This window comes from Pyrus communis, chromosome 13 (genome assembly GCF_041283825.1).
Source record: "Pyrus communis isolate YQ-2024b chromosome 13, ASM4128382v1, whole genome shotgun sequence".
NCBI classification, from domain to species: Eukaryota; Viridiplantae; Streptophyta; class Magnoliopsida; order Rosales; family Rosaceae; genus Pyrus; species Pyrus communis.
The window spans coordinates 3,543,853-3,557,217 of NC_142577.1; the positions used below are offsets into that span (position 1 = coordinate 3,543,853).

Consider the following 13,365-nt stretch of genomic DNA (forward strand, 5'->3'; position numbering starts at 1 on the left):
CGAATTCTGATGAGGGATATGGAATTTGCCAAAAATAGTAGGTGGTGCTATTTGATTTAAAGACCCAGATCAAATGGCTTAAAATCAATCAATTTATATTCGTTATGTATTTGTTTACCGATATATTTGCAAATGCTATCCAAAACTTGACAAAGAAAAGCCGAAGGCTTTAGTTTCTGGACTTGGTACCACAATCCCATAGATTGTCTTAATTTGATTGTAATGTACCTAAGTAGTCTCATCCTCACAATCTTCCTATTGATAATGTATCATTGGAAGAACATGTTATATAAGTCTATCATAAAGAGGAAAACGCTTTTAGTGTCATAATTCTTCCATTACAAATCGTTGTATGAAGAAATAAGAGTTGGTTTGAACAACCCTTTGTTAATGCAAACACTAGTGCTTGTTTCTTTGTTAAATGAACAAGGAACTTGAGAAGTAGGCACAAGGGCATGGACACTTTATGTGCCATGATTCTTCACTTACAAATTGTTGTATGAAGAAATGAGAGTTGCCTTGAACAACTCTTGAAGGTTTGTAATCTTGTTTAGAACAAGATGGTTGGTTGACAAAAATAGTCCATCAACATGGAACTGTGATGATTTTGAAACACAAGTCCGAATACTTTGCAAAGGTTTCAAAGAATTCAAGAATGTAAGTTGATGAGTAAGACGTCTAAAGTATTTACCTCCTTAGATTTGATCCAAGGAAAAATAACACTTTAGAAGAGTTTCCTTGAAAGATATCAAGGAAAGTAGCATCAAATACCCATATATAGGATATATACTTCTAAGACAATATGATTGTCAATTAGAAGATCTTCCAAAATTTTCATAACTCCATAGGATGTAGTTGGAAAGAAAGACAAGTCTTAATTGTGTTAAGATTTGGGGTTGTGTGCAAATAAGCAATATTTGTTTGAGAACAATCTTGTGGGATATCCTTAAATTAACTTTTGGATATCACTTCTATAAACCAACAAATGTTGTTTGTTGGGTAGTTCATTGTAATCCTACAATAAGATTTGCCTAAGATAAAGCAAATGAACGAGAGATAGAATTCAAAGAATGGGTTCGTTGAGAGACAAGATGATAATCAACAAATATAACAACCTAGTTCCTACACCACTAGTTCCAAGGTAGTCGAGAAGGATTAATAAACCATCTCAGTTAAATGGTTTGAACTTTATGACTACGTCATAAGAGTTGCACCTCTTAATTCGAAAGAAATAAGAATGAAAATCCTTATGACTACATTGAGTGTATATATGACATATACTCAAAGGAAATGGTATAGTACCATTTGACCCGAAATAGTGAAACCTTCATAGCTAATTGGTAGCTTAAGGTGACTACAATCAACAATATTGGTTGATTTGGAAGAAACCATCTTTGATGTAGTATTGGTTTCAATTAATTCGAAGATTGCTAGCTACAACTAAACGGTGATTCAATGTTTGGACATAATATGGGTTTCTGAAACCATTATCAAGATAGTCTTGATAATATATGTCTAAGTCTAGGAATCACAAGATGTGTAAGTTGTAGAGATCCATCCATCATGAATCTTAGCAAGCTATTGGGAACTATAAGCGTCTCATGAGAGAAAGATCAAATCGTTTTATTTCTCATAAAGATGTAAATGAATATTTTGTTTACTAGGTTTACAAAAGATTAGTAGGAGTTAATCATGTTCCTAAAATTTAACATATATATGATATATAAATTTTGGAAATGAAAGGAATTCTTCTTCGTTAAAGTTATGACTTTAAACATTCTATAATGACAAAATGTATATGGGAGACATAGTCTATTTACATAGGATGGAAATCTATAATGATAGATTTCAAGATATAATTGGATTATCTCAATCCCCATTGATAGACAATAGATGTAGGAAGTTTCTCAAATGATAAACTTCAAATGAAAGGACAATTCCAATTAGATTGGGAAATTGATCTTCTAAAAGGGAATGTACCCTTTTGACTCCCAAAGAAGCATAATGCGTAAATAGAATCCTTTATGCATACACAGAAAGGTGATTTACGTATTTTATATTGGATGAAAAACATTGATATGAGTTGTGCCAAGATCGGTACAAGATGATATACAAGCCCAGGATTAGAACCATGGCAACTGTCAACTGAGTCCTTAAGTATTTAAGAAATACTGAAGGATAGATTCCTCAAGAATGGGGAAGAATTAGAGTAATGCAGTGGAAGCATAAATGTATTACATTATGAATCTAATAACGTATCCATCATTGGATGTCTCTTCATTATGAAAGAAGAGATAATTGGATATCTCTTTATTATGACTAAAGAGATATTTGGGTGGAAATGTTAAAAGTAATGACTTTTGTGTGTTCCATTATGCAAAATATATCGCCATATAGAAGCTTACAACAATGTCGTTGGGATGGGAAAGTTCATTTATGAAATCTCCATTCGGTTCCAACCAGAAAGTGTCTCTAGTGTGCCGACACTACGACACTAATGGGGTGATAGCTCAAGCCAAGGAATCAAGGTCTCATCAAGATCCGAAATCAAATAAGAGACTGAACCACATGATTGAGAATCATGTATAATGGTGGCGTTGTTATTCTTAAGGTTGCTTCTATGGATAACATATAGATATCCATTGTCTATGCCTACTACTCAACCATTTTTGAAATGAATACAAAAGAGGTATCATCACTGATAACTAAGCTGATTGGCTCTAGTGCAAGTGGGAGATTGTTGGAAATGTGCCCTAAAGCCAATCATATGATGATACTTTACGGACATTTCACATGTTAAACTAATCTAGTTTAATATAAAGGGCAAAGATTATTGTTTAAAGCTGTCTCATATAAATGTTATATGCTTAAACGATAAGTCCAAGGAATATGTAATTGGGAGAAACTGATCTAAAGAAGTTAGATACATGAGACCATTCTCTTTTGTATACATATCATAAACGTTCCTGATCATAGGATTGCCGATTGGGCATTGACAGTCTGTTAAGATCAGTATGTGCTATGTCTTTTCTTAGGGAGAGTGACTGGTCTCGAGTCATTGGTGTGACTGACACCAAGACAAGCATGCATGTGCTTAATAGAGAATGAATCCACTGAATGCGATCAACAAGGAGTTCTCATACTCATGTCACATGAGAACTCATAGTTGGGATAATGCAAAGTAGTCCTTTGATCTGAGGCATCATAATTGTCTTGTGGTTAGGTCCTTGATCTTTGACTATGTCAAAGTCACTTCGTCAGAGGGTGTCCACGACATAGTTGGGGTTAAGCCACTTAGCCATGGAGGCAAGTGAATGCACAACAAGGGATCTCTAACCTTCAAACCGTTTGAGGGAGAGTACTCTATGATATGATTAAGAATCTCTGGCCAGAGTATGAATGAGATTTAGGAAGTCGTTCCAAATCACATTCAAGGTAATCATATAAGTAAATGAATCACATTGGATAATAGATATGCATAAACTATTAAACCAAATCACATTCAAGGTAATTGTATTAGAGAAAGACTGTATTGCATTATAATCCTAAACTGAATAGGTTTTCCACCTCTTCTGATTAGCTTGGGTAACCTAGATATACTGTGTTTGTACCCCACTTGACCAATCCCGAAACTACTAAGCACCGGTCAACAACATACCATCAAGGACCCACAAGACTTTTCCTCCAATCAGGAGGCCAATCACAACACGACATATGTCGGTATCAGAAGCCAATCACAGCGCGACACGTGTTGATATCAGAGGCTAATCACAACACGACACATGTCAATGTCAGAACAAAGCTAGAAACTCTCTTCTATAAAAGGAGATCATTCTCCCCACAATAATCCCAAATGTCATTTGTACTAAACTATTCACTTGAACTCACTAAAAGGGAGCTTGAACCTATGTATTTGTGTAAACCCTTCACAACTAATGAAAACTCCTCTACTTCATGGACGTAGCCAATCTGGGTGAACCATGTACATCTTGTGTTGTTTGCTTCCTTATCTTTATTCATTTACATACTTATCCACACTAATGACCAGAGCAACCTAGCGAAGGTCATAAACCTCACACTTTCTGTTGTACCAAAGTCCTCGCCGATTTTGTGCATCAACATTTGGTGCCGTCTGTGGGAATCACACTTATTCCTACTCTCTCCAGCTTTGTCAAGCTGGTTTCCATCGTTCGCACACTTTTCTTCGACTAGGCACCCCTCTCCAACATGGGGAGTGAAGGGAGCCACAGCACGCAGAACGACACCCCCCTCGCACTTAGTGCAAAGCAACGAAAGAAAGAACGAAAGAGGTTTGCTCTTCAGGCTAAAGTCAATGAGCTAGAGGCTCAGAATAAGAAGATAGCGATAAAGAATGAGATCCTTCAGGAGCAGTATGAGAAGCTCTTCGGAATGCTCCATGAAGCTAGGCATACTCAAACACACGAACTCATCGCCCCCGGGGAAGTCAACCACCACCTGGGTGCCCCTTAACACGGGGGATCACCTGCCTTCAACATGGATATCCTTAATGGGGAGCGAGTTACTCATCAAGGTGTTGATCAACATGAGACCTCTCTCGACCCAGCTGCTTCAACCCGAAGCAGAAGAAGTGGAGGAAGGCACCTTCTTGTAGAATGAGTAGAAGGATCAAAAGCCGTTTATCGCGACTGTCGGGACTTCTTGAGGCAACGTCGAGAGAACCCCATCCACATAAGCTCGAAGGTCAATGATCCAAGGGTTTCTGAAAGGTTCGGCCCTCTTCCATACCCCAAGCCAATTGCCAATCTAGGGAATGAGCGACATGTCTTAGAGGAATATGAAGGTACGGGGGACTCGAGGGTGTTTCGACAGGCTCGCCCTGGAAGTTAGTACGGTGAGTCCAAAGAAAAATCCCATGCCCTTGACCAAGCTTTCCTATTTCCAAGAAGAGATGGAGACTTACGGAAGAAGGATCCAGTAGTACCTGACTCTACTCAGGACCCCTTTGTCCTACACCTCCTTGAGGAAGTAAACAAGTTGAAGGCAGAACGTCAGGACGAAATACCTGACTGGAACCAACCTAGGCCTGGCCTTCTTACAAGGAGGATCCTCGACACCCCCTCCAGGCAAAGACATAGTAGAAGCTTGGCTTATAACTCTACACTGGAAGAGAGGACCCGACTGAGCACCTTAACCTCTTTGAGTCCACCATGGCATACCAGATGCACACTGACGAAGAACGATGTCTTCTCTTCCCCTCTACCCTCTCTGGCGGAGCTCTGAATTGGTATTGTCGTCTTCCACCTGAGACAGTAGACTCATTTGAGGAAATGAGGAAACTATTTGTCTCTCAACACATCTTCCCGACAGATCGCTTGCATTCCGCAGATGACTTGTACACTATTCGCCAGAAGTCGGATGAGTCACTACGAAAGTATGTCGGCCGCTTTAGCCATGAGTATTCTCGCTGCGCTGAGGCAGATGACAAGACCGCCCTTAAAGCCTCCACGGCAGGCCTACGCAACTGTTTTTTCAAGTACATGATCAATGCTAACACTTAGAAGACTTACTCTGAGGTAATGGCATAGGCTTATAACCATGCTTCCGCCGAGGCAAGGACATATCAAGGGAAACCCCCTACAGCCATCCCTTATCAGCAAATGGGGAGTGGAAGCCAAATCCAACCGAATGAGAAGACCTCAACCTTCGAAACAGCAGCGACGCTTCCCCTTGCCCTACCTAATACCTCGCCAAGTCAACAGGCGTATCATTCTCAGGGCAAGAGGAAAGACTTCCATCCTCACCAGTCTCACTTTAATAAAAAGAGTAAGGGGCACTATCGCGATAACCAAAGGTATCACCACGATAATACCCGCCCAGATGGTCAATGCAGTGGGCCAAACACGTGTCAAGAATGGTCCTACCCCGAGGTATGAGACATACACACCTTTGAACGCCATATGCACGGCCATTTACCCCAGTATAGCTCACTTGATACCAAAGCCAAGGCTGAGGGAGCCAGATTTCAAGTCCATGAAGAACACAGGCATATTTTGTAGTTACCACGAGTATAATGGTCATGACGGCGAGAAATGTATCACCCTCTGTGATCATATTGAATCTTTGGCACGAGAAGGAAAAATTGACCAGTTCCTCCTTCACCCTTCAAGGGATAACTGCAACCAACGCCAAGTGAATGTGATATATTCCATAAGCAGTGGCACACCCATATCTGAATCTTCCAATAGGGCCATGAAAAACAATGAACTAACGTTGAAGCCTGGCCACCAAGTGTTTCACATGGAAGACATCAGGGGAGGCAAGTATCAAAAGCTTAACTGGGATCCAATATGTTTCTACCCTGAGGAAGAAAGAGGTATCATCTATCCTCACAACGACCCATTGATTGTGGAGGCTCACATAGCCAACTTTGATGTACGACGAATCCTGGTAGACACGGGGGCGTCGGTCAATATCATGTTTGCTGAAGCTTTCAAAACACTTAATGTAGCTGAACACTTGCTCGATCACTCGGTTTCTCCTCTGATAAGCTTCTCTGGTGATGTCGTGCAACCTTTAGGAAGCGTACATTTACCCTTCACCATCGGTACAGGCCCGTACACAGCCACCATCACCACTAACTTCTTGGTGGTCGACTGCCCAACGGCATACAATGTCATCTTTGGGCGCACAGGCATTAATGATCTCAAGGCCATGGTATCCACGCATATGTTGTTGATGAAATTTCCAACCCCCTATGGTAATGGTTACATTAGAGGAGATCAACTTAGTGAATGATCATGTTACAACACTTCAGTCAAGCAACAACACTTGCATGTACCCAAAGAAACACTTTCTATACATGACCAATTTTTCAAGACCAGCTCGGACAAAGCCAACTTGAATATTCACGGTGGTAACAATCAACCCGACGATCCTCGAGATGACTCTTTCACCCAGCAAGCACAACCTGCTGAAGAGTTGGAGAAGGTCTCTATCTCAAAAGATTATCCAGATCGCATAGTGAAGATTGGCACCACTTTGTCACCACCCATTCGGTTGGCATTGATCTCTTTTTTGCAAGAGAACATTGAAGTCTTCGCTTGGTCATACAAGGACATGCCAGGCATCTCTCCCGATATCATCTGTCATCGCTTGAGTATTGATCCCAAGACCAAGCTGGTGAGACAGAAGCGAAGATCTTATGATGCTGAACGATATGAAGCAATGAAGGCAGAAGTTGAAAAACTTAAAAGCATAAGCTTCATCCGTGAAGTCAATTATCCAACGTGGGTAGCAAATGTGGTCCTTGTTAAGAAAAATCCAACCAAGGAAAGTCTCTTACTGGCAATGTGGCAGCCTTGACCAGGTTCATCTCTAAGGCCACAGACAAATGCGCTACTTTTTTCAAAGCACTTAAGGGAAGTAAGAAGTATATTACGTAGACCGATGAATGTGCCGAAGCATTTAAGAACCTCAAGGAGTACATGAGCAAAGCCCCTCTGCTTTCCAAACCTGAAGTTGGTGACACCCTAATTGTCTATCTATCTGTCTCAGCTTCAGCAGTCAGTTTCGTCCTCATTCATAGGGATGGTAGTATCGAACGACCTGTCTACTATGCTAGTAAGGCTCTACAAGATGCGGAGACACGATACTCCAACATTGAGAAATTAGCTCTAGCATTAGTCATGTCTGCTCGAAAACTTCGCCCCTACTTCCAAGCACACTCCATCATCGTGCTTACCAATCACCCCCTCCAACAAATACTTCAGAGTCCTGACACTTCGGGGCGAATAATCAAATGGGCCATGGCACTGGGAAAGTTTGACATCTCCTACCACCCAAAGCTAGCTGAAAAGGGCCAAGCAGTTGCAGATTTCATTGCCGAATTCACTTATCCCGTTGACATTTCTCCTACACCTGAGGCAGCAGCTTCATCACCCCTGGAAACCCGGAAGGTAGAACCAACACTCCCAGTATGGACTCTATATGTTGATGGCTCATCCAACCAATAGGGTTGTGGAGCAGGACTAGTCCTGACTACCCCCGACAAAGTGGCAATGGAGTATGCTCTCCGCTTCAAATTCAAGGCGTCAAATAATGAAGCCGAGTATGAGGCCTTTTTAGCAGGCTTACGTTTGGCTAAACATCTTGGAGTTAAACAAATTAATATCTTCAGTGACTCCCAATTGGTGGTTAACCAGGTCACAAACAACTTTGACGCTAAGGATAACTCCATGGCAGCGTATCTTGCGCAAACGCAACTTTTGCTCAAGCACTTCCACTACCAGATCACCCAAGTCCCTCGAGCGGCAAACAGTCATGCAGATGCTTTGGCTCGCCTCGCCTCAGCAGTGGAAGACAAGATTGGGAGAAAAATTCATGTCGAATTGTTGGCAACACCAAGCACTATGGTCGCAGAAGTATGCAACTTGCAACAAGGGGATAGCTGGATCACCCTAATTTATAAATTCCTTGTTCATGGCACTCTCCCAAATGATAAAGTCCAAGCTAAATAGATTCGATACAAGTCTACCCGCTACCTGATCATTAATGACCAACTCTACAAGCGAGGTTTTAACCTACCATACTTACGGTGCCTCACACCTGCGGAAGCGGAAATTGTCCTTCGAGAAATACATGAAGGAGTCTGTGGAGATCATGCTGGATCTCGATCCCTAGCACACAAGGCTTTTCGCCAAGGATATTACTAGCCAACACTCCACCAAGATGCCATCAGAATATCCCGTTCATGTGATAAGTGTCAACGCTACGCAACTATTCATCACTCTCTTCACGAGCCTCTTACTCCTATGATCAGCCTTTAGCCCTTCGCCCAATGGGGACTTGATTTGATCGGCCCAAAGCCTACAGGAAAGGGCAAGGTCCGCTATGCAATCGTTGTAGTTGACTACTTCACAAAGTGGGTCGAAGTAGAACCCTTGGCAACCATTACTGAGGTAAAAATAGAAGACTTCGTATGGAAGAACATCCTTTGCAGATTTGGCATTCCTAATGCTATAGTCACGGACAATGGGTGACAATTTGATAACAAGAAGTTCAGGATGTTCTGTTCTAAGTTCAACATCAACTTATGTTTTGCCTCCCTAGCTCATCCCCAGTCTAACGAACAAGTTGAGGCCATCAACAAAATAATCAAGCGCACTTTGAAAACCAGCTTGGACAAGGCTAAAGGTTATTGGCCAGAATTTATACCCCAAGTTCTTTGGTCATACCGCACTTCATATCGGACTTCAACAGGAGAAACTCCATTCTTACTTGCCTTTGGTATAGAGGCTGTTGTCCCAGTTGAGCTTGAGCAAGCAACGTTCCGAGTCCAAAACTACATGCAAAGTGAAAATGACAAACAAATCACCCTCAACTTGGATCTAGTCGAGGAACACAAAAACCAGGCTTACTTGAGGAATGTCGCCTACAAGCAGCGCATCTCCAACTACTATGACTCAAGAGTCAAACCTCGCTCTTTCAAAGTGGGGGACTGGGTATTGAAGAAAAGGCTACTCTGCGACAGAGTCTCGAGTGAAGGCATGCTTAGCCCAAATTGGGATGGACCGTTTGAAGTTATTGGCATTAGTCGCCCTGGTTCTTACAAGCTCAGGAGCTCCGATGGCAAGACCCTTGGCCATCCATGGAACGTTGATCACTTGAAGTACTATTACAAGTAGACTCACACTGTACAAGTGTTGAGCTACGACCATTCGACATCCTATGTAATGAAGGCCATTTGGCATCAATTCAATAAAGAGGTGATTTAGACAACCTGGTCCTAACTCCCTTACATCCCTATCACTGAAATGCTCAGGTTTGAAGCTTCAACACGAATGCTTACAACATGAAATAAAGTCTATATATATGTCAACATGACTTATATTCAAACAAGGGATCTATTCAAACATAACCAAACATTCATCAATGATAGTACAAATACTTGGCAAATAACATCAAAGTGCACAGTATAAGGTTACAAACATACACAAACAAAAAACCCTTAGCCTTATAAAATGGCACATGCTAGACAAACAATAAACTAGTACATCCAGAGTACATGGCACATGCCACACAAACAACAAACTAGTACATTCAAAATACATGCAGAAAAAAAAAAATGCACTATGAGTCATCCTCATCTGAGGCCGAACCCCTGACAATATCACTCTGCTTTTCAACCGCATCGCCATCGCCACCATCCTCGGTATCTCCAGAACCATCCTCACTCTCCTGAGCCTGCTCACCGACACTAGCCTCATTATCAGAGTCATCCTCACAACTAGGATCAACTGCGAGGACAAAGGCTTCACCCCTTTGTCGGTACTCATCCATCTCATCACGGTACTTTTGGATAATGCTTCCATTATCGTAATGCTCAAGGACGGCCATCCATTTCCTTTTCTCAAAATTAACCACCCGGATGCATTGAGGTTTAAAAGCATCTTGAAAGGCCTGGGAACCTAAGAACTCCTGCACGGCAGCGTCCCTTTCAGTTGGGATACTCCTCTTTAGCTCAGAAACTTCAACCAAGGCACTATCCAACTCCCCTTTCACCTTGGAAACTTCTAGGATAGTAGTCTCCAACTGTTTCTTAGTCCCCTCCAGTTGTTTCTTGAGCCTCACATTCTCACCATTTCGCCTCTTCAAACTCTCAAAGTGTTGATCTTTGAGGCGGATGGCCTCAGCCAAAGCTTTTCTCGTTTTTTCTAACATCATTCACAAGCTAGTTATTCTCTTTAAACTTTGCCTTGTATCACTCGACCTCTCGTAATCTGTCGTCGTACTCAGTCATGACCTACATGACAAGATGATCGTCACTACCAAGAAAAAGAGGGAAGAAAATAAAGAAATGACAGAATAACACTTACATAAGAAGATAGCCTCATCATCCGGTCACGATCTGATATATTCTCATCGAGCGGCTCGCCAAGCTCGTCAACAGTGGATCAACGTCCTGCCAAGCAATTATTGACATACCTAAAACTACTTGGTTGCATGGCAACCTTCAAATCCTTCCAATGGATGCTGCCAACCTCTTCCTTATACTTCCTCTTACGGCTGGAGCTAGGGTCACCTTCTTGGTCAGTGGACTTCATGGTTGGAGGAAAGATGGGCTCAATGGTAGGAAGAGGAGGCAACTAGTCGTCTCTCCTCCCCTGCAACTATGGCAGCAGCACACCCGATAGCCTCAGCTTCAGCTTTTTTTGAGGCAGTGATCTTGAGGACCTCCTCTTGCGACTTAGGTCTAGGGGCTGGCCTCACCCGGTGTTTACGAGCTCCCTTGTGAAACAAAATGTCATCTACAGGAACTAACATGGGTGCTTTCCCTTTATTGGTGCTAGTCCCCCCTTTCTTGCTCACTTTCTCCACTGAACAAGAAAAATCAAAGTAAAGAATGCAACTTTGTAAAAGAAAGAGAGGGCGAAATGAAGGATACAACTTACTTGCTCGTCTGTGGCACTCCTACACTAGGGGTTGGAAACCGTACTTTCGAAACAAAGGTTGTAGCTTGCCCAAATGTCTATCCTCCTTAGGCACCCTTAACACTTTCTCTACATCAGCCAATTCCCATCCAGACAATTTGATGTTGCCTCGAGTTACTGCATGAAGGAAAATGTTAGACGCAAGAAGAAACTACAACAAATAGCAAACAATGCGAACAATGGATATATTATAACCTACAGTCTGGAAGTGAGTAAGAACACGTCGCTCAGGCATGACACCCCTAACATGCTCCCAATCATCATAAAGAAAGCACCAACGATTTTTCCAAGTGCAGTACGCCTTTTTCTTACCAAAGACAATACGCTCTCTCTCACTCTGACATGCACACTCGGCATATCCTGGGCATGCTTTCATTGGGTGCATCTTATAGTAGTAGCGCCACTGATGGAAGAAAGGCTCACCTAACCCACATTCCATCCAAATAATATAAAACCCAATCAAGGTATCCCAAAAACTAGGATTGAGTTGCCCAGGCGCATATCCAATGAAAGATAGCATCCGTTGCAACCAAGGGTGCAAAGGCAACTTCACCCCTAAGGTCAATAATATTTGAGTATAGAACATGACATGACCCTTGGGCGGTTTAGAGGGGCAATTCTTCATGATGTACCAAATGCATTCTTACACTGCGAGGGATACTACATGACTGCCTTAGAGCTTCAAGCTCCCTTTCGCTATCTAACAAGTTTTTCTCTAAAAGGTCCGCTGTGAACTCAGAGTGAAATATGGGTATGGCGTCAAAAACAACCCCCTCACCCACTGACATGAAGGAGGAAGAACCAATGATGGCTAAAGTTTGACAATTGCGAAAATCATCCAACGTTTCTTTGGTACAAGACTCCAACAAAGGCCCTGAAGACTCCAACATTGCAAGCTCAAACCTAGAGCTAGAGCTAGGGGAGCCCTCATCACTAGGACTTCCAGACTCTGACATCTACAACAAACAGAAACAAACTCTATCACTACATGAAAGATCGAAACATAAGGAAGTTCCTAGGGCATGAAGAAAAAACTCAACCAGTTCATCATGTTCTTAAACAAATACATGAACACTTAAACAATTCAACCAGAATGAAAACATGCGATCGAGTGGAGAAGATTACCAACCTGAAGATGATGCAAAGCAATGTCGGAATCCTTCTCAACTAGAGAACACTCTATCTTCCAAAATTACTACAAAATAAGCAAATGAAAGCAAGTTCAAGAGTGAAGACCTATCCTTCTTATATAAGTTCAACAAGACTAAACAAATTCAAAATTCAAATTCAAACCATGAGAAAGTCCCACATGGAAAGTCTTCAAACTTCCATAAGCTAGGGAATTTCAAACTTCAAATTTTCTGTTCCCCCCCCATTCTCAAAAAAAAAAAAAAAAAAAAAAAAAGGGGGAAACGCAACAACTTCATCAATGGAAGACAACAACAATTCTCAAAAGCTTCACACACTTTTGATCAAGATAGTGTGAAGCAAAATAAATTTATGGTGCCAACAAAAGCTTCAACAAGTGAAGGGCAACAACAAATGTCAAAAGCCTCACACACTCTTGATCAAGATAGTGTGAAGCAAAACCAACTTATGGTGCCAACAAAAGCTTCAACAAGTGAAGGGAAACAACAAATGTCAAAAGCCTCACACACTCTTGATCAAGATAGTGTGAAGCAAAACCAACTTATGGTGCCAACAAAAGCTTCAACAAGTGAAGGGAAACAACAAATGTCAAAAGCCTCACACACTCTTGATCAAGATAGTGTGAAGCAAAATCAATTTATGGTGCCAACAAAAGCTTCAACAAGTGAAGGGCAACTACAATCTCAAAAGCTTCACACACTCTTGATCAAGATAGTGTGAAGCAAAATCAATTTATGGTGCCCAA

At 41.7% G+C, this 13,365-nt stretch overlaps 1 protein-coding gene and 2 pseudogenes across 1 annotated transcript; 1 reads left to right on the forward strand and 2 right to left on the reverse strand.

Moving 5' to 3' along the window:
- Positions 1–6,231: 6,231 nt before the first annotated feature.
- Positions 6,232–7,344, forward strand: LOC148691605 (uncharacterized). Its single transcript, XM_088683357.1, has 2 exons — positions 6,232–6,696; positions 6,859–7,344. Exons 1-2 carry the CDS (start codon positions 6,232–6,234, stop codon positions 7,342–7,344), a joined length of 951 nt encoding a protein of 316 aa, XP_088539483.1.
- A 2,766-nt stretch (positions 7,345–10,110) lies between these two features.
- On the reverse strand, positions 10,111–10,780 carry LOC148691606 (uncharacterized; annotated as a pseudogene).
- A 25-nt stretch (positions 10,781–10,805) lies between these two features.
- Positions 10,806–12,427, reverse strand: LOC148691607 (uncharacterized; annotated as a pseudogene).
- Positions 12,428–13,365: the final 938 nt, after the last annotated feature.